This window comes from Platalea leucorodia (assembly GCF_965183815.1).
Source record: "Platalea leucorodia genome assembly, chromosome: 9".
In the NCBI taxonomy this organism is placed as follows: domain Eukaryota; kingdom Metazoa; phylum Chordata; class Aves; order Pelecaniformes; family Threskiornithidae; genus Platalea; species Platalea leucorodia.
Genome location: NC_138831.1, coordinates 40,154,073 through 40,174,344, shown reverse-complemented (window position 1 = coordinate 40,174,344; position 20,272 = coordinate 40,154,073). Strand labels below are relative to the sequence as shown.

At 39.8% G+C, this 20,272-nt stretch overlaps 2 protein-coding genes across 4 annotated transcripts; both read right to left on the bottom strand.

The window, feature by feature from the left end:
- Positions 1 to 704: 704 nt before the first annotated feature.
- On the bottom strand, positions 705 to 3,489 carry LOC309595556 (normal mucosa of esophagus-specific gene 1 protein). Of its 2 annotated transcripts, XM_082322665.1 has the most exons (5): positions 3,364 to 3,489; positions 3,178 to 3,238; positions 2,783 to 2,871; positions 1,931 to 1,991; positions 705 to 1,244 (listed from the first exon to the last, which is right to left on the bottom strand). In XM_082322665.1, the coding sequence occupies exons 2-5, from the start codon at positions 3,217 to 3,219 to the stop codon at positions 1,176 to 1,178; spliced, it is 261 nt and encodes an 86-aa protein (XP_082178791.1). In that variant the 5' UTR covers positions 3,220 to 3,238; positions 3,364 to 3,489; the 3' UTR covers positions 705 to 1,175. The 2 variants fall into 2 exon arrangements, with proteins under 2 accessions (XP_082178791.1, XP_082178792.1); XM_082322666.1 differs by lacking the exons at positions 3,178 to 3,238; positions 3,364 to 3,489 and adding an exon at positions 3,000 to 3,142.
- Positions 3,490 to 5,297: 1,808 nt separating this feature from the next.
- On the bottom strand, positions 5,298 to 12,495 carry AFG2B (AFG2 AAA ATPase homolog B). Of its 2 annotated transcripts, XM_082321837.1 has the most exons (8): positions 11,244 to 12,495; positions 10,202 to 10,387; positions 8,688 to 8,846; positions 7,979 to 8,188; positions 7,333 to 7,560; positions 7,086 to 7,220; positions 6,281 to 6,406; positions 5,298 to 5,607 (listed from the first exon to the last, which is right to left on the bottom strand). In XM_082321837.1, the coding sequence occupies exons 1-8, from the start codon at positions 12,318 to 12,320 to the stop codon at positions 5,455 to 5,457; spliced, it is 2,274 nt and encodes a 757-aa protein (XP_082177963.1). In that variant the 5' UTR covers positions 12,321 to 12,495; the 3' UTR covers positions 5,298 to 5,454. The 2 variants fall into 2 exon arrangements, 1 of the variants encoding a protein (XP_082177963.1); XR_014229197.1 differs by lacking the exon at positions 5,298 to 5,607 and having other exon boundaries at positions 7,086 to 7,216.
- Between the last annotated feature and the right edge of the window lie 7,777 nt (positions 12,496 to 20,272).

Here is a 20,272-nt window from a genome sequence, read left to right as displayed (position 1 = left end):
ATGCATTCTGAACATCCATTGTAAAAGAAACTGTATAATACATTGTGAAACTGCTCGGAAGGGACACATTCAGAAAATATACACAAAAGACTGTTCTACCATTGGATGCCTATATTGCCTCATTAATTTACTGGGGGTCTGCCCACTACATTCTTTCCCTGGCCAACCCATAAGGAAAAACACAGATGCTTAAAGAGGAACTGTCTCTTCATAGAGTCATTCCTAATTTTAAGATGTTATTTTCTCTTTGTTAAAGCAGATGTCTCTAATAGCGTGTATCTAGAAGTTTAAAACTATTGTTAACTGCACAGTACATTTGAGCTTGCATGTGAGCTACCTTGCACAAAAAAGAAGAAATGAAGATTATGTAATTAGTTTTGGATAATATAAGTTTCCAAATTCTAGTAACTTTTTCTAAATTTAAACACGAACAATATTTAAATACAACAGAAATTCTCTCATTTCCAGTTTCCTTTTAGCCATGCTTAATTCTTATGTTCTAACCCTGCAGTCTCAAATATACCCTTAAATAACCTATTGGACTCCTCAGTGGGTTAAAGTGAGCGCATGCGTAAGTTTTATTATTAGCAGTAGAACATTAGTTTTGACTTAAATTGTCATCACATCTAATGTAGAAAATGAATGCAAGTATACTTTATGACCACGTATGTTGCCATACAGACATCCTCTGGCTATGATGACTATTTCGTCCGTATACAGCATTGAAACACAGTATAGAAAGGGAACAGACCAGGAATCCCAATTTAGAAGGGCTTTTGGGTAATCTTCACTTATGGAATTTACATGGAATGTTGTAAAAACTTAACATGTTTTATTAAAAATATATAAAATTACAAAATCCACGTATTTTGAGAAAACCAAAATTCTACAAAAAGTGTGAAGGCTTTTTCCATCCATAATTACCACCTGAATATTCAACATTTGACATCAAATGCCTACTGAAAATGAATATTTGAGATAGATTTTTGGACTGTGTGGATGTTGTATGCCAACTTCTAAGGCAACATGAAACTCCTCATCCAGAGTCCAAAAAATGTAGGGAGACCCTAAAAATGTAGCAGAAGCATTTCCGCACACTGATTTCAGTAGTCAAGTTTGTGCAGAAGTGATTCCACTAGATTCATAGGGTACTTTTTTGAGGGAACAGAAACTTGTCACTTCGTAAGCTTTCTGACATTTTCCAGCTCTTCTATAGGTTTCCATTTCTGATGGATTGTTAATAGCTGGAAGAAAGTCAAAGGAAAAGATGAAAGAAATTAGCAAAATCCCAGTGAGCATTTATTCTACTCCCACCCCTCCCCATATCATACATCAACTTATCGGTGAAGAAGGATTTCTAGTAGCTTTACATTTTCCTTTCAGAAGTAAGCAAAAATAGCAACTGATGACATATTTAATAATTTGTTGAACAAAATCACTTGGATATTAAATAAGTAATAATGCCAGATAATTTTATTTTTCCTTATCCTAGATGCTCTACTAAACTAAGATTTATTTTTTTCCTTCAGGCTGCAGTACTCAAAAACATTCTTAGTCAATTTTGTAATTCAGGAACAAGGCAAGGGTAAACAGCATTTCCTCTATACTCCACATTTCCACTGTTATCAATGGAATTGAGTAAATGGATGGGGGCAGGGGGGAAGGGGGAAACACCAACCAGAAGTACACCATAAGTCCAGGATCAGACCTAGAATGTAATAGCTGCATCCCTTTCATTAAGTAATACAGGGAAGATACTTTACATAAAGTCATGAATTAAGCAGTTAGTTCCACTTTTAAATAGATGTATGTCAGCTTTACATTTGTTTCCTCATTAATATTTTGCTAGTTCTTACACATTTAAATAAAGTTATTAATTGTGTTGGAAATATATGCTATTTGTGCTGACTATATTATTTGTACAAATTACCTTCTGAGGCTTGGTAGGATCAACAGTTTCCCACGGTTCTGGATTGCCACTCTTGTTAATGCTTAAAGAGAAGATAAAGCAAAACAGGTACCATGTTTTAGGGTGTGATCTTGCACACATTTTTGTTATATGAGCAGTCTATCGTCAGTAGGACTATTCGTGTAAGTAAACAGTTCCCTGAAAGACAAGTTTACAGGTTTGGGCATTTCTGTTTTAAATTCTGGGTAGGAATTGGTGATGGCTTGCTTTACTTGTAGCTTCCAAAGCACCAAACAAGCCAACATTGTTCAAGTATAATGTGTTATCGTAAGGGAAGCAAGTTAAAAAATCAAAATGAATAAAGACACAGAGAAAAAGGAAGGGGATTCTTACCCTGACAGCTAAAATGCTTATTCCAATCACTTTAAAGTAAATATAAAAATTCCCAAAAGCTTAAAGAGTATAGGACCTAGCTCCAATTATTAGCCAAGCCATTAAAACATTAACATATTCCAAGTTCATATTATCAAATGCTGTTCTTTATATACAAGTCAACAGCCTGGTTGCAACGTATCTGCATGTCATCTATCTGATTATTTGAAATTCTTCATAAGAACACTTAAAACCTATTACACCTAAAGCAAAGAAGAAGTATAATCTATTAAATCAAAAGTTAGGAAATAATTTGGACTACACTCCAAATTTATTAATTTCTTCTGTATTTACAATCTGCAGATATCTTAGTCATTACTAGTAGTCTGGAACATGCACATGGATTTTTTTTTTTTTTTTTGGTGCAAAACATTATGGTCAAATACCTCTGTCGAACAGAGAAGGTTAGGGTAAACCCCAAGCAATAAGTATTTTGCTTACATCACATCGGATTTGCTGAACAGGGAATAGACACAAAAAGAGAGCGCCCCGACTGCTGCGAAGGACACTACTCCAACCAGGGGAATGAGCTGAAAGACATAAAATGGAGAAAAGCGTTTAAGAACTAGTGCCCTGGCTACGGAGCCGCGAATAGGGGGAGCGAGAGCGACAAGGAATCAAGGTGTGATTACCCGTTAAGGTATATTATCTCTATTACCATTCACACCGCCTCACTTTCAATGCGTGAATTTCAACTCGCACGCGCCCCTTGCTATCGCGATTTCCTCTACGAGGTGCTCGTTATTTAATGGCAAGCCCTGGGCACCTGCTTGAGCCAGCCGGCCTCCCCTCGCCGACGGGGGTTATCGCAGAACCACCGTCGCGGGCAAACTTACTTCTTTTTTTGCTTTTAGTATCTGGAGGAAGCTCGTGTTCATCCTCGCTGCGGCTGCGGACCTGGAACAAACGGTTCCCTGTTACCGCACCCCGCGCCGGGACCCCCCCGGCTGCGGGGACCCCCCCCCCCCGCCCCGGGCTGCGAGCGCTCGGCCCCGGGAGGGCGGGCGCGCCGCCTCCGTTACCTGGCGGAGCGGGGAAGGACCGGCAGCGCTGCCGAAGGCACCAGCGGGGGTGCAGCCCGCTCCCCGCCTTTTATCGGCCCGGCGGCGCCCCGGCGCGCAGGCGGGGCGGCCGCCGCCGCCCAGCGCCCCCGGCCCGCGCGCGGGGAGGGCGCCCCCTGGCGGCCGGCGCGGGGAGCCGCCCGCGGCAGAGCAGCGCCCCCCTGCGGCCGGCAGGCGCAGACGGGCGCGGCGCGCGCTCTTCCCGCAGCTCCTCCTCTCGCCGTTACCGCGTTACTCAGACCTCGCTTCTCCACCTCTCCTTTGCCTTCTTGTTTGTCCCGTTCTCCAGCCGGTTACCTAAAGAACAGCGTATCCAGGCAAACGCACAGGCAAGGCCTCGGCCTGCGTATAGTGACCAAAACAGGAGCACGAGTTCACTCTGTCCCCTTTTGCTGCAACAGAGGCTTAATCCTGGCCCAGGTTCCCACCACTCCACTGTGCTACGCATCTCCAATCGCTTCCCAACACCCCTATCTGAGAAAAACTCCTACCAGGGTGCGGCTGGAGGTGCGTGGTGCCAGCAGACTGCGCCTGTAAATCTGTTTCTCCCTTTCCCTCTTGCCCACAGGAAAGCGGTAAGAGGAAGGAGAGGTTGCCTTTACTGCATGCTCTGCCGGCTCCCTGCAGCACGGGGGGGACACGACAGGGCACGATTAGCTCTGTTGGTCCTTCTAGGGAGCGAGTACAGAAGTTAGGCAGCAGCATCTTTGAAATGAAGGAGCTGACAGCATTTTGCTGTCCTAACAACTTTCAGGTCTGGCAATTCTAAAGCAGCACTCTGAAGCACTGGAAAGGAAAACAGAGAGTTACCTTGAAGGTTCTCATACTTCATCTCCAGCACTCCTGCTAAGAAACCTTTGGGTGTGGGAAATTCAGTGGCACTGGCCTACTTGCTGCCAGCAATAAAGCAGCAGGGTGGTCCTTCCTTAGGAAATAGTGATCAAAGCCACTGAGCTGCAGGACAGTTGTCTGTATCTGAACCCTTTCCTAAGTTACAACGGTTTCTACTACTCCCCTTTGCCCTCCACAGTCGCTAACGGCCTTGGAACTTCTCACTGTCAACCACACTGCAGTGTCCCTGTTATGAGAAAGACACCTAGTGTCCCTGTTATGAGAAAGAAATACTTGTTAATGGGTTTGTAACTTAAGAACCTCAGCTGAAATAAGAAACTATCTTTGACAGTGGAGTATTTCATTCACAAGCATTTTCATGGGGAAAAGAAAAAAAATAATTAAAACCTTCCTACTCTGGTAAGTTAAAATGCACACTTACATACATGTAATAACAGTTTCCTTTGATATATCTGTGTATTTTAGAAGATGACCTACAAAAATATATTGACAAAGAATGGTTGGGTCAGGAAAAGAATTCTGCAGGAACTGTTACAAAGCAAATTCCCTTCTCTAAAGAAGAAATTATTATAGTTTGAACTGATTAAAAACTTACTTAGTAGCTTCTTAATCAATCCAAATGTTTGTACAGTAAGCAGTAACTGACCTAAAATTATTCCAAAATCCCCAGACTTCCAAACTTACAACAAGGTATTAACCACTAACAACCTCTTCACTGCCATGATATTTTGGAATCTGCTTGTAAGAAAGCAAGCCTGTAGATACGCCTATATAAAACACCTTACATTTTATACAGTATGGGACTTACTTCCTCCTACTTAACATTCTGAAAGCTTTTCTATTTTTTAAATATTCACTGTCCTTTGGAGACTTTACAGCACATTTTAAATTAAATAGTCTTATGCCAGTGTGTGTACTGAAAACTAGGAAATCTGCAGTAACACTAAGCTGTTCTACCGTGCTTTATCAAAGTATCTTAATTACTTGTTTCATCAGATGGAAACTTAGCCAAAGCAAACAAGATTTTAATTTATTGTCCGTTATTGAAATTACAGATTTTTCACAAGTGAAATTTTACTGTATTTCATACACACTGAAAACTACAGTCAGTACGGTATTAAAAAGCAGGAAAGATGTAAGCTGCTGCAAAGTCTTTGTAACAGATTTAAAAATACCTATGCCACATCACTCCGTTTTGATTCAAGAGGCTAATTCTTGATTATAAAATTTTTCATAAAATTCCAAGTCTTTTATGTTTAAGGATGGCTTTACAGTCCTCAATGATTTTACAAAATGCTCGTGTTTTACGGTAGTTGCTTCAAGTCCATTCTCTTGCAATGCCAACAAAGCAGCCTTTAAAAAGAAAAAAAGAAACAACTTGAAGTGCTCATCATGTTTTAAGTTGCAAAGAAGTTATTGTAAGTATTCTAAAATATTTTACATGAAGCCAAATTTTAGGTAAAGCATCTGAAACCAGCATTGTATAATTTATGGTTATTTAACAATGGATAAACATCAAATAAGATTACTATAACTTTTTCATTCACTTTTTTGTCTGGATTACACAATTGATCACTTATATTTTTGGAATGTCTTCCTAGTCTTCTCTCTTTTATATAGCTTATCTCAAATACTATGGATTTCTCTTCTCAATTTTTTTCTCTCTAGACTTGTCAGTAGGTGCTAATTTCAGCTAAAAATGCTGCAGTTGCTTGCAGTACACAGAATACAATTAATATAGATGTGAGCTTGGATTAGAAAGGGCCATGTGAAACAAATGGTAGTACAGTTCCTTAACTTTTAATAAATTATCACAGAAAGCCTTTACTCTTATTTGGCTTTTTTATTTAAAGAATTAACCCTTCTTCAGTTCTTCTGTTTTACTCATTCTCTTTATATTTTCACTACAAACTGTGAAAGAATCCGTACTACAGATGGCTTGGTAACATCTATGAGTTAGGTCTCTTCTTCATTGAAAGGTTTCATTTACAGTTTATTTCACAGATTAACCATGAATATTTCTTACCTCCTTGCACAGATTTTCAATATCAGCTCCAGAGAAGAGGTCTGTTAGGACTGCCACATCTTGTAATGACACATCAGGATCTAGTGGAATTTTTTCTGTGCAGATTTTCAAAATGGAAAGCCTTCCCTGTAAGTTGGTGCATATTTTATAAGAAAACAAACCAAACCAGTAATTAATCCCTCTCCAAAGCAGTAAAAAATCTGAAATCGGAACTAATGAAAATCCAAAAGAGTACCAAAAACAAAACTACATGTTTTTGGTGGAAGAGTGAATAAAATGTTATTAATGGGGATAACCGGAAGAGTAAGTATTAGCTCATATATTAATGCCTGTTATTCACAGTTACTCATTACTTCATGAAAACACAGTATTTTAGACTGAAATGTCCATATTTGGCCTGCTTTGGCTCAACTTTCTTTTTTGGAGAAGCTCAGGGCAAGTAGCTATACTACCCGTGGGAACAGGGCACAAGAATGATTTGAAGCAAGGACAGTCAGCTTGTTATGGTACTTCCTAAACTACAGCTTGATTTTGCAAATAGAGAATTATTCCAGATTTTGTCTATTTTCTATACACAATAGTATAACTACATACACCAGTTAAAATGTTACTGGTGTTTGAATTACAAATATAATTATCCCTTTTTAAACATCTTCATTGTACCTTGAGTTTGGTGACTAAACTTCAGTGAATCATCCATCAACTATTATATATATTATAGGAACATGCCCCCTTTGCTCTTAAAAGTATGCTGGCAATTCCTATCTCTCCATTTAAAGCCATGTATGGATTTGTAATACCTCACCTTCAGATCCGGAGGTGGAATATAGATCACTTTGTCTAGCCTTCCAGGACGTAATAAGGCATCATCCAACATATCTGGTCTATTTGTTGCAGCAACTACCATGAAATCTTTGTTCAAAGTTTCCTGATACTCTAGCTGAGTAAAATATGATATAAACAAATCGGTGTAACATGGTTAAGATAGATATTTTTGGAACAACTGGACAGCATTTACCATTCTTCCTATAAAGGAAGGGGAACATAAATACCTTCCTTTCCTCATCGCTTTGTCCTTGACATTGACCCTCAAGCTGTAGTTTGCTTCCTCTTCTTTCTGTGACTTTCAGCCCAATACCATCCAACTCATTGAGAAGAACAGAAAGAACCCGCTCGGAGACACCATGGCCCGTTCTGCAGTGTGACCGAGATCCCAAGATAGAATCAATCTCATCTAAGAATATTATTGCTGGAGTATTTGCTCTTGCTTGGCGAAAAACCTTTTTTTTTTTTTTGATTAATAAAGTAAAATGTTAATACATACATTCTATCAGGTAAGGTGAAAACATCTATTTACATATACTCCGTATTTTACTTACTTAACTTTAAAGAGACATTCATAAAGATTCACGAGAGCCATTCTGGCTTACGTTTACTATAGGCAAATTCTGCTTCTTATTTAAATTCTTAAGTGAACTGAAAACAAAAGGGTAGAAGACTTTCAAAGTTTAAAACTGGTATAATTTTAGGGCTGGATTCTCAGTTTATATAAATGTGAATCTGTAAGCCATTTCTATTTAATAATCAGATGAGAGCTTTAACTATCATCCTTTCAATAATAAAATTTAGGCCTAACTAATACTTTACAAAAACGAAGCAAAAATAAACTATAGACCTTACACAAATTAAAAACTGTACCTGAGACAAAATCTTCTCTGAATCTCCAACGTAAGGTGAGAAAAGGTCAGCACCACTTACAGAGAGAAAGGAACAGTGACAACTTGTGGCCACAGCCTTCACCAGCGTGGTTTTGGCACACCCTGATGGCCCATAGAGAAGAATACCCTTTGGATGAGACAGGCCCATCCTAGCAAACGCCTGAGGAAATTTCATAGGCCACTCAATACTCTGTCAATACATAAAAAAGGGATGAAATTCTTAGTAACGAAACCAGAGTTCACTGGCAATCAAAACTGCTGAGCATATTATTTCCTCTCCTTGGTACAAACATTAATTTGAAATCAGAGAATACTAATTTGGTCTTCCTTCACGTAATGCCCCTCTTAAAAGTTTCCTCTCAGTCTCAAACAGAACAAAAGCCAGTCCTTGAGAGATGATATGCAAAAGCCATCTCTGGCTACAAATTCAGGAACGGACAAATTATCTGGCTGCAAATAATATACTAATTTTCCCATGATATTACACTTGGTGGCGATACCTTGTGACTGGAAGATTTGTAACTCACAAACATTGTAATAACTTCATGTAGCATAAAAAAATGTCTAAATACAATTTATAATCAGGTAATTTGCAAGAGAATTCATTCCTATAATGCAGCATACAGAATACCTCGGAGGACACAGTTATTAGAAACTAGCTGTTTACCTAAATGTATTTTATGTGTTACCTGTTTTAACTTTAATTTCACATCTTCAAGACCACCAATTTGCTCCCAAGTGACAGGTTTACACTCTGTTAGTCCAAACGCACTTCGAAAAGAGGATGGTTGAATTTTTTTAAAAGCTTCTTGGAAATCTGCGATGTTTATCACCATTTCAGTTGAATCCTGGAGAAACCCAGATAAAGCACATTAACAGCATTTTCATGTAATAACTTATAATGCTTCAGTAGTATGCAAACCGTTTCACAAAAGGCCAAGTGCAACTAATAAAGAAGCAAATTCCTGCCCTAACAAGCTTAAACACTGCAGACACAAAGATGTAACACAAAGTAGAATATAATCTCTTCAATGGCAAGCTGTTATACAGGAAAAAATAATTTTAACAGAAATTAATGTTTTAGAGAATACTATTGTTTTTCCCTAAATTACAGCTCCATTACACGGTGATCTGCTAAATCAAATGGTTGCTAGCTTCAGGGTTACTACACACGAATTCCTAGATTCTGTTGAATACAAATAAAAATGTTCTAACATCCATTTTCACCACACACTGGAGAAAGTAAAGTACTTTATCTCAAATAGGCTAGAAAATACCATTATTAAACCACAGATGCAGTAACAGAACTAAGATGTATTTTACAAAGGAACTTGCAGTTCTCAAGGCAAATAGGCCATCTACTTATTCATTATTTTCATTCGTTCATCTATTTCTTTCTGGGATACGAGGCTCAAATTATTTTGTTTATTATTTTCAATATTTGTAAGGTATCTGGAGGAGATGGAAGTTGTAGAAATACGATGTGCTCTTCTCTCTACCCCTGAGTGAAGACAGAGGGTTCTACCCTTCTCTGTAGATGCTCTGAGTCTGGAAATGTTGCAGATCTGGCTTTAAACTTCTGCTCAGCCATTCCAGATGAAAAACCACAGGAAAGATACACCTCACAGTTCTTGTAATAGTCAGAATACATAGAAAGAATATTAAGAAACAGCAATTCTCTAATTCCATATCTATAATATTTAAGAAGTTATATTTCTGCACACTGGGCAGTTTTACACCTTGTGTCTATAACAATGTTATATCCAGCCATACAACCCAAATGATAATAGTTATTATCATCAGCCGTTATATATTTCTGTGTCAACCTAAACTTTAATTTGCAGTTATTATTAAGAACTAGAATTCTAAATCCCTGACAGCTTCAAAAGAGAGCTTTGGTGTTCATTATAGTTTAGTTTGCCAGAAACGACTAAAATCTCTGCTTCACGCAATCCTAAAAAGATGAGGATAAAAACTTCCGGCAAAGCTTTTCATCCAGAAAGGAGAAAACAGTCTTTTCAGGTGAGAACTGAAAGGACTAGCGAAATGGTGTATTTAGGTTTATAACACACTTGGTGTTTTTGAATATTTTAATTTGTGAGTTCTTCAACTTGTTGAGCTTTTCAAGTAAAGCCAAGTATTAATGAGGAAAGGGTGGTACATATTATTAATGACATTCTTCTTGACTAATTTGCAGCCATACCAAAGAGCTGTGGAACACAGCCTGCATAGCAGCTTCTCTGCAGAGTGCTGTAAGGTCAGCTCCAACGTACCCAGTTGTCATTTCTGCCAGTTTAACCAAATCAACGTCTGTAGAAATTGGCATACTAGATGTAAGCAACTGCAGGATAGATCTTCTTTGTGTAAGTGTTGGTGTCCCAATAATCACCTAAATCAAATATAATAAACAAAAAATTTAAGTAGATATTTTGCTATATTCCTCTTATTTTATAGACCTAGGCAAGCAAGTTTGTCCCTGCTTTATACTGCTTACTGAAGATTTATACATACTTACACTGCAACTAAAGAATTTTACAAGAAACTTATTAACAGCACTATACAAATGACAAATATTTAAAACAACCTTCATTTACACTTACTTTCCAAGTGAACAGTGTTTGTATAAACAGTTGTTCATAGGACACTGTCAGCTAGTGTCCATCAAGTCCTATTTTAAGGCAATTTCAACATAAGACATAACACTGGAATAATAATTTCCTTGCATCACGAGGTCTGAATTAGATTTATCCGAAAGAAAAAAAAAATTAATTAGACAAGCATTCATACGTTATTAAAAACCTGGTAAAATAGTGCCATAAAATATATCTCAATAATCTATAAATCCTGGAAAATAATCAAAATTATAATTGTGAAAGCATTAGAGAACTTGATCAAACTGGATGACCCTGGAGTGCATTTAGCCAGCAAAATAAACAATACAAGCAAAAGCATTGTGCGTTGCATAACTGCACATGCTCTTTTTTCTTTTGACCATTAGGTTAGCAGAAGTTTTCCATTTTCAAGTACTTGCAGCTCTCAGTTTCTGGAGTAAAATGTGCTCCCTACCTTACCCAAGCTGCAGCAATCTAAAGAAAGAAACAAGACACACATCTCAAGCCTGTAGAATCCCACTACTAAACATCAGTAGACATTAAAAAAACCCCAAAAACTTTACTAACTGCCTCCTGCTCCACCTCAAAAAAGAAAGAAAAAAAGAGAGCATATGAATAACAGGGTTTGCTTACCTCTCTGTCAAATCTGCCAGGTCTTCTCAGTGCAGGGTCTAAGGCCTCAGGCCTGTTTGTTGCTGCCATAATGACCATCTTACCCTCACTACCTACACCATCCAGTAGAGTTAGCAACTGAGCAACAACACGGTCTTCAGGAGCGTTGTTTGAACGTCCTCGCTTTGGGCATAAAGAGTCAACTTCATCGATAAAGAGAATGGTTGGGCCTTCATATGACATTTCTCTGCCCTTTTCAAAGATTCTTCGCAAATTCTCTTCACTTTCTCCTGGTCTTGAACCATAGAGGGCTGGGCCACTGATGCAAACCAGGTATGCACCCACTTCTTTTGCTACTGCCTTTACCATACGACTTTTCCCTACACCTGGGGGGCCTATTAAGAGCACCCCATTAGGGACAGAAAGCCCTAGCTTCTTAAAAGTTTTTGGGAAGCGGAAAGGCAGATCAATCATTTCTTTCAAAGACTTTCCCACATCATCTAGTCCTGCAATTGAAGCTTTTGCAGTGTCTTCTGATAAATGTCTGTACCATTCAAAAGTGATCACCTCCTTAATTTTTATGCTTGTTTGGGGGGTTATCAGTCCTGCTTCATCCGTCAAAGGGTCTACAGATAGTATTTCAATATACACCACGGGACTGTTGAGATTTGGGGCAACAGTAACAACATAATGAAGTGAAACATAAACATTTCTTAGCAGTTCCCTGATCGTCTCCTGCAACACTGCTCTGGGAGTCGACTTTTTCAGTGCAGAGCTCTTAAGGACGACTTTCACAGTCACCTTTTTTAACTGGCGATACGCCAGAAGCTCCAGCTGGCCGACATTCAGCGTCAGGCCCGTTAGGTCCCTCGCCGTCACACCTGCGGTTCTGCAGGTCAGATCAGCCTGCAGGTACCCGTCCGCCAAATCGCGCCTGGGCCACGCCGTGCACAAACAGCAGCCGGTCGGCAGAGCGATCCTCAGCGGGGCGCCGATCCTGGCTCCCAGGAAGGAGAGGGTGGCAGGCCCTAACCTGCACCTCTGGGTGCCTTCATCTCCCGGGTCCAGGAGGAGCAGCTTTAAGGCTGCCGCCTCCATCGCGGACTCGCGCGGCGTTCCCTCAGCGAGAGAGGGCAACAACCTCCCTCCTCTGCACGGCCCCGTCCAGCTCCTTACTCACCCCGCCTCGCCCTCCCGCGGGCCTCCCGCTCCGCCAGCGCCGGGCCGGGCCGGGCCGGGCCGGGCCGGGCCGCCCTACCGCGGCCAACCGCTGCTCCCAGCCCCGCGGCCAACCGCCCGGGCCGCCGCAGCGCCCGCGCAACGGCCGCGCCGCGCCGCGCCGCCTCCCCCGCGCAGGCGCCACGGCGGAGCAGGCGCAGCGGGAGCGAGCGGCCTCAGCGGGGCGGGACGCCGCCCGCCTTTCCCCTCCCTCGCGGCCCGGCCTCAGCCGCCGCTGAGGGCGTTTCTTTATGAAGGGCTGTCAAAGCGCTGCCGTGAGGTGAACGCGGTCTCCTAGGGACGGGCTGCCCCGCTGCGAGCCGTGTCTCGGCTTCCTGCACCCCCTTCCCACAGACGAAATGGATTGACCTCCCTCCACGCGGCTTGTTCTCCACAGAGCTGGGCTTGGCGGGGCTCGCTCTCCCGCATTTCGTCTCCCTCCTTTCGTCTCCTCAGCACCTCCTGCTTGTCAGGTTGGCGCTTGTTAGACACGTCGCCACAAGTTGGGCTTCCCCTCTCCCGTGTGCCCTGTCAGTGCTTCCCTTGGCTCGGGGTGGCACCGTTTCCACCGGCGGCTGGGGTTGAGGCAGCTGCAGGTGGTGGTTAGGAAAAACAAGCGGAGAGCCAAACAATTGACTTGAGAGGCTGCTGATGCAAGCAGATATTGTATACAAGGACACAGATATTATTCAACAATTGGTAAAACTGTAGTAGTATGTTGCTCTGACAAATGCTCGGTCAGCATTTAAGAAAAGTTAATTGTATGACTTTTTGGTCCACTGCCTTCTTAAGTTGTGCCATGAATTGTGCAGTACTTTTATAAAAACCTTCCAGGAGATCTGTCAGCATTGTGGGATACAAGATAAAATCATGATCCATAAAATCTAGTACGTGCGTAATTTTATTCTTGCAAGTAGCTTCATTGTAAGTAAAGTTAGGCATGTACTGAACACATACAGACTTCATTTGAGACCACAGGCGTACGAGAATTGGGATCTCAAATACACGACACCAGTCAGACGTAGTTATGTTCACAGAAAACGCAGAGAGGGTGGTTTACAGCACGAGTACGAACTGTCCAGCATGTATTTTGCAGGCCTCCGGAGGGGAAGCATAAGGAAATCTTTTTGATGGTGTCCTGCTTAATCACATCCCTTACTGAACCAAGGGCTGTGCACAGTATTTTAGTAAGCCATATGAACAAATGCAAGCTGTGCTAATAGAGTTAGTTCAGCTAATTTTAAAGGCTGAGTAGGAACTCAGAAGAAAGGTGTGGGACTGAGCAGTGTGAAAACCAGCAAGCCTTCTCGTTATGCCTAGTTATGTGCAAAAGGGCCTATGTTCTATTTCCTTTCAATTCATGACCAAATTTTCCTCTTTTCAGTATTTATTTTCTGTTCCTTTTCTCCTAGATATCTACTTAATGTTTCTTTTCATAGCACGCTTTTGTACTGTGCATGTATGCGAAAGCTTATATGGAATATGCTTATAAGGAATATGCAGACATATTAGGTATTTAGCGTGGGACAGAATACTGTCTGTTCAGAGAATGTACAGACAAAAGATTATAAGGAGCTTTCATTCCAAGAAGGAGAATGTGTTTTCAAGCCAATGTCTTATAAACACATTCTCTTGTTTTATTTCTTTCCCTCAAAGGTTCTCGTAAACATGAGTGCCCTCGAGTACATACTTGATTAAACAAAAAACATACTGTGTTTAAAATGGCAGATTTGTGTTTCAGAGTTCCAAACTGTAAGTGGTAGACCCTCTGCTTGGTTTTAAAAAGTTGTGTCTAGGAAAGAAAAGTATGGAAAAGTGCATATTTGAAATGAGCTCTGTGGTTTATATTCATATATAGTTGTTCTTTGTAACAGGCTTCTTGTAACATCTGGAAAATCTGATTTCTTATGAGAAGGAAAACACCTGCAAATCTAATCTTGAGTGACAAAGAATTCCAAATAATAGTTATTGGAATTATTGTTTTGAGCTTCTTTTGGCTTTAGTGAAGACAACTTTAGGTCTTCTTGCTGATTTTTTTAATGACAAATGCATGGAAAAGGTGCTTTGCAGTAATCCATCTATTTTTCCAATTTAAAATTTACTTTGATACAGATTTGCATAAATACAATTGGATAAGTAGCACAGCAACAGTCTCTTTTCCTTCTTGCCTTCTGTTTATCATAGTTCCACGGTCAGTTTAGACAGTAAAAGAGGGGGTTCCACCATTTATCAGCTTCATTATATAATTCCTGTCCTTCCTTTTAATAAGAAAAGCATCAGTATGGCAAAGATGACGAGCTTGTTTGGTGTAGTACTATTTTTTTTTTCTTGGTGAGTTAGTTAACTGGCAGTAAATCTTATGCCAGTGCAAATGTCAGTGCAAAGAATGGCTTGAAATGGGCAGCTGCAAGAGGAGGGAGGGCTGTGACCTCTTTTGGTGGCAGTTCCAGCTTGTGTCATCACATTGATTGTGGAAATGCAGGCGATGGTTTAGGGGAAAAACAAGACAAAGCCACCAGCCTGCTTGGCAGGTATCTACAAGTAATAATTTCTGAAATATGAATGGAATACTTCTTGTTTCACAAAAATGTGAAACAGGAATGAAGTACTAATTAATGAAACACAATAGTCTTACATAAGAATAGTTAATTTTACAGTGTTGATACACACTGCTAATATTTTTAGTTTTATTCTAGTTATCTATAAATTAGTTACTAAGTGTAAAACATACATATAACCATAACATGCTTGGTGTCCAACACAGAAACTATGCTATTGTTGCTTGACGTGCACATCTCAGTAGGTGAATTTTAACTTAAACTTCTTCAATTTTTAACTGTAGTATATTGTTGTAATACTGAGTATTTAACTTCAGTTCTTTTTAGTATAATGAACTGGAGCCCAAAAACCACTAATATGACTTTTTGAAAGTGCGCAGGATTTGCTTTTTTTGAGGAAACTGTGGGATCAAGACCTTATTTATATATTTTAATAGAAAACATTGCTAAGTGACATTGCTCTGCTTTGGAATGCATACCTTGTAATAGCCATGCTCCTGAATAATTTACAGACCCCAAAATTAAGAGTGACAAAACAGCAAAAAGGTGTTCCACCAAGAATCTAGTTTAAACTGTCAAAAAAATAAAAATAATGTTTTAAACAGTTTTCTTACCATTCACTAGATGGCAGCTGATCTTCAAGAATGGCTGTATTTCTCCTTTCAGATCTGATAATTTGAAGGGAGTAGTCATCAGTTCCTGGAGAAATCAAATATTGTCCAGCATTGTCTTCACTCCGTTTCTAATATGAAACTGAGAAACCAGCACAGTGAGTGTTCAGATAATTTTCAGCTTTATTACTGTTTTAGCTTTTTCATGTTGAGTTTGTTGCTGTTTATTTCTGGGGAAGAATGTTCCTTTATTCTTTGCTTTGGGCCAAATTAACTTCTTTTTAAGGAGAACGTACAATGCTCTAATAATATTCTAAAAAGAAAGAATAATATTTCTGTTTTTCTTTTGTGTATGCATATTGTTTTTTGGTAGAATAAAATAGTGTTCAAGATTCCCAATTATTATAACTCACAAAAATAACTGTGTCTTGTTACAATAATTCCCTGCATACAAAGTAAAGAAGATATTAAGCTGATTATATTTTTGGTAAGTGTTACTATATCTAGTATCAGAACTGAAATTTTTGTTCAAAACTGTCAAATTAACAGTGTCTTTAACATAATATTTTTTAATGGTAAATGGATTTGAAAATGTGCTGTGATTGTTAATCAAATAAAGATAGCTCAAAGAGAGTAGACGGCATGTATGTACTTTAGGGTAGGGTTTTAGTATTTGTGGAGGTTCTGTGACTAAGTATAAAAGCTGTATTATATTTATGCTAGATATTGCACATTTCAAACACCAAGCTCTGTTATAACAAAACTTCATAGATAAATTGTAAAGATGTGCTTAGAAAAGGAGTGGAAAGAGCTTTTGTGTGTCTGCATGTCTTTATGGGAGGGCCACCCTCAATGTGTTTACTTAATTTTCTAGTGAACATCCAATCTTGTATCTTTATACAGAAAAAATTCCCACTGCAGTTAGTAGGAATTTTGGATGTGCAAGGCATGTGAGGTTAGGCCCTGCATTTCTCAAAAAAGAGTGTGGAAAATCCCTGCCTGCTGCCAGAAAGCTATGGTGAAGTTACTGCATCTTAGATAACATTCATGCTGCATCTCTGCTGGAGGTTATTGCTGTCACTGCAGCTGTATCAGAAAAAAACCTGTTCCTGCACCTGAAGTCTTCCAATGGAAACTCAGTTGTCTCAGCTTAAATTGCCAAGGAAATGATTTTATGCTAAGATGCTACATTTTCTTGGGAGTGAATTGAGGCCCAACTGCACATTGCATTCTCTTGACACTTCTTTGGGGTGGTAGCCTTTCCAAGAGGGGGAAATGGACAGCAGCAGATAATTTAACAAGACACATTTATCAATTTGTCAATATTTGTCTTTAGCACCTTTTGATTACTGCTTAGAGATGCTTGGTTATCTGTTTCAGCATAACCTGTAATCCTGTGGTTCACTAGATCTTATTTTGGATATGGAGTAGCGAGATCCTTGTGTGGTATTCAAGATAGGAATTAGAGCAGACTGTGGAGAATTACAGAATGACAATACAAGACTGAGGGATTTAGCAGTAAAATGGCAGATGAAATTCAGTATGCATAAATGTGAAGTGATGCAGAAAGGGAAGAGCGATCAAAGGGAAGGGTCACTTTTACAGCATCAGCATAGATGATTCCATGCAAATGTCAGCTCTGTGCTTGATGTACAAAAAGCAAATCAAATGTTAGCACTAACTAAAAAAGGAACAGAGAACAGAACAAAAACCATCTCAGTCCCACTGTTTAAGTTTGTGGCTCACATTGGATATTGTGTGTACTTCTGATCTCCTCTCCCCAAAAATCTGTATTAGAACCGGGAAAGGTTCAGAGAAGGCAACAAGAATGATCAAAGGAATGGAATGGCTTCTGTGCAAGGAATGACTAAAAGTAGGCTGTGTCTCCTCAACACAGAAAGAAAACTTTGAGGTGGCTATGGAAGAGATTTGAAAAATTGTAATTTGGATAGGAAATGCCTGTTTTAAGGGTCTCTTGCAATGCCAGAACAACTGATGCTACTCAGACCTGTGTTCAAAACAAGGAAAAAGAGGTAATCCACCACACTGCAGGTAGTAGATCTGTGGAACTTCACTGAAGGATGCTGTGGATGCACAATGGTATGTAGATGCAAGGGGAGGCTGGACCAGTACTTAGAAAAGGATGCTGTTCATGAGACTTCTCAGCATTGAGGACGTCTGTGTGAGAAGAGAGCTCATAGAGGACTGCTGAAGAGCCACACTCCTGGTGGTGTCAGGAACTTCCGCAAGCTGAAATCATTGCAAACTGGGAGCGTATGAGAGAGGAAGTGTCATGCATGCTTATTCTGACTGTCTATTGCTGACCACTGTTCTCAGTTTTTTCTTTTTAAAGGCACATTCTTAAAGTGTCACATGCTTGTTTCTCAAATTATCCAAAGAATTCTATAAAAATAGTTGGTTTCAGGCATACAAAATATTAGGTACATGTTTCGTATTCACATTTTCCCTCTTAGAAAATCTCACATAGCAGTTATACAGATTAGTGTATAGTTTATATAGAATTGCCTTGCAGCTTTCTAGGGATTTTCCCAGTGCTTTCTAGGGATTTTCCCAAATGCTTTCAAGGAATTCCCACTGTGATTTCTAGGAATTTCCCTTGTGCTTTTAAAGAATTTTCAAGAATTCTCCTTAGGCTTGATAGGAATTTTCCTGGTGCTTTCTGAAAGTTTTCCTTCCTTGCTTTGTAGGGATTTCTGCCAATGCTTTCTAGGAATGTTCTATTTTCTCTTCTGCTTTCTAGGGATTTTCTGAGTGTATCCTAGAAATTTTCCTGGTGATTTGGCATGTTACCCATGCTTTCCAGGAATTTTCCAGGTGCAACCAGGAATACCTTCTGTGCTTTCTGGAAACTCTTTCTAGAAGAAGAATTTCTGGGAGTTCTCTCTGTGCTTTGTAGGAACATTCCTAGATTCCAGAAATCTACCCAGAACCATCTAAGGATTCTCCCCAAGCCATCTAGGAGTCCTTGCCATGCCTGCTTTGAAGAGCTGGTTGAGCAGCAGCAGAACTTAAAGTACTTGGGTATGAAGCTAGCTGTTCAGTAGATCTGTTTTCCAACCCAGAACTTAGCTTGAAAAATGTTTAACGCTTTTTTTAGAATTCCCTTCGTTCATGCAACAGCTATGTACTGTACTTTTTTCTCTCTCTTCTTTCCTCTGCTTCAGATAGATAGATTTTCTTTTTTTCCTTTTTTCAGGTTTTATGATAGGTCATATTGCTTTTTTCAGAACTATATCACTTCTTCACGCATTCACAGAGTATTCATGTCAGACTGATTTAGACCAATTTTTAGAGCAGGACTGTATATATGATTGAAAATTTCAGGTAAGATCATGTAATTTACAATTTTTATTGATAGGAGATCAGAAAAAGACATCGATCTACAAATATTTGTAATATACTGATAGCACAAAGACTAAGTACTGAATCAGAAGGAAATTAAAGTAATTAAGAATGAGTTGTATGTGAAACACCTCTATTACCCTAGCTAGCATCACCTGCGCTCAGGCTGTCATTTTTTTCATGTACTTGCTTTGCTTGCTCCACCAGTCAGTATACCTTTGGCTCCTGATAATAGGTTTTTACATTTGGGTTCAATGATGTAAGGAAAACAATCTTTTGTTCTTATTTGAAGTATTTTTATGAAATTTGAAATCCATTTTCTTTGGAGATGGTAGAATTAGGTAAATGCATTAGCAATGAATCCAGTTGTGTTAGCATGGGAAACAATCTGCTTTTAGGAAGGGAAGCCCAGTGGTTAATTACATTAGAAAGACTTTGGAGGGTTTGTTTTTGTTTGCTTTTGTCTCCTTTGTTTTTGTTCCTAAAAGCTGTCAGGGCTCAGAGTGCTCTGACAGGCCTTAATCACCCTGACCAGTCTCACCTGGGGCCTCCACACACACCTCTGCCTATGAGCCCAGGAACTCTATTTAAGCCCAGGCCTGACCAGGCCTGACTCTGTGATGGCTTGAGCTATGTTGTAGGTGTGCCTGTCCTCAGAGCTAGCTGTATACAGCTATGAACCTTGTTGTCTGGGGCTGGCTTCCTGGCTTGCCTGTAGACCTGTCTTGTTGCCACAGGTTTATATGATGGCCCGGAATCCTGGCTGTTGTTCCTGGGCCTACATTGCTTGGGTGCTACGGGCTTAGGCTGGTGAGGCTGTGCCTTGCCAGCCTAGTTATTAAGTTTGGCTACTGGTTTCCTGTCCCTTAAGGAGCTGCTGGTCCTTGCTATTTTCTGGCAAGACTTTTTTTGCAGCATTGCTGACGTATCAATGGTGTGTAGCAATGTGTACCTTGGTACGCATTAATAATTGGAATTCTTCCTCATGAATATGGCCTTTCTTGCTTGGGAACTCTAAGATTTTTATATTTTACTTGCTTGTTATCCAGGTTCTCAATGAACCCCTGTCACTTGGTATGAGTGTCTGCAACTATGTTAGAGTTCCTGAGTAGATACCCCATGCTATCATCTCTTGTTACTTGTTTTTGCAGTGTCCTGTTTGTATATCTCTATTCAAGCTTTTGAGAATCTCTTGTATTCAGACATACCATGAAAGCCAGATCATAAGTTATTTTTCCACTGTCTTTAGGTGGCTAAATTATGTAAGTTATGGTAATGCACAAAGGTATATGCTGGTCTC

What these genes read in the sequence shown, in the direction of transcription:
- LOC309595556 (XM_082322665.1), bottom strand. Translation starts at nt 3,219, where the DNA reads ATGAACACGAGCTTCCTCCAGATACTAAAAGCAAAAAAAGAA. An exon ending in TACTAAAAGCAAAAAAAGAA is followed by an intron (nt 2,872 to 3,177) that starts GTAAGTTTGCCC and finishes TATGTCTTTCAG; the next exon opens with CTCATTCCCCTGGTTGGAGT. An exon ending in TTCAGCAAATCCGATGTGAT is followed by an intron (nt 1,992 to 2,782) that starts GTAAGCAAAATA and finishes CTTCTCTTTAAG; the next exon opens with CATTAACAAGAGTGGCAATC.
- AFG2B (XM_082321837.1), bottom strand. Translation starts at nt 12,320, where the DNA reads ATGGAGGCGGCAGCCTTAAAGCTGCTCCTCCTGGACCCGGGAGATGAA. An exon ending in CAGAGAAGATTTTGTCTCAG is followed by an intron (nt 7,561 to 7,978) that starts GTACAGTTTTTA and finishes AAAAAAAAAAAG; the next exon opens with GTTTTTCGCCAAGCAAGAGC. An exon ending in TTCCACCTCCGGATCTGAAG is followed by an intron (nt 6,407 to 7,085) that starts GTGAGGTATTAC and finishes ACCAACTTACAG; the next exon opens with GGAAGGCTTTCCATTTTGAA.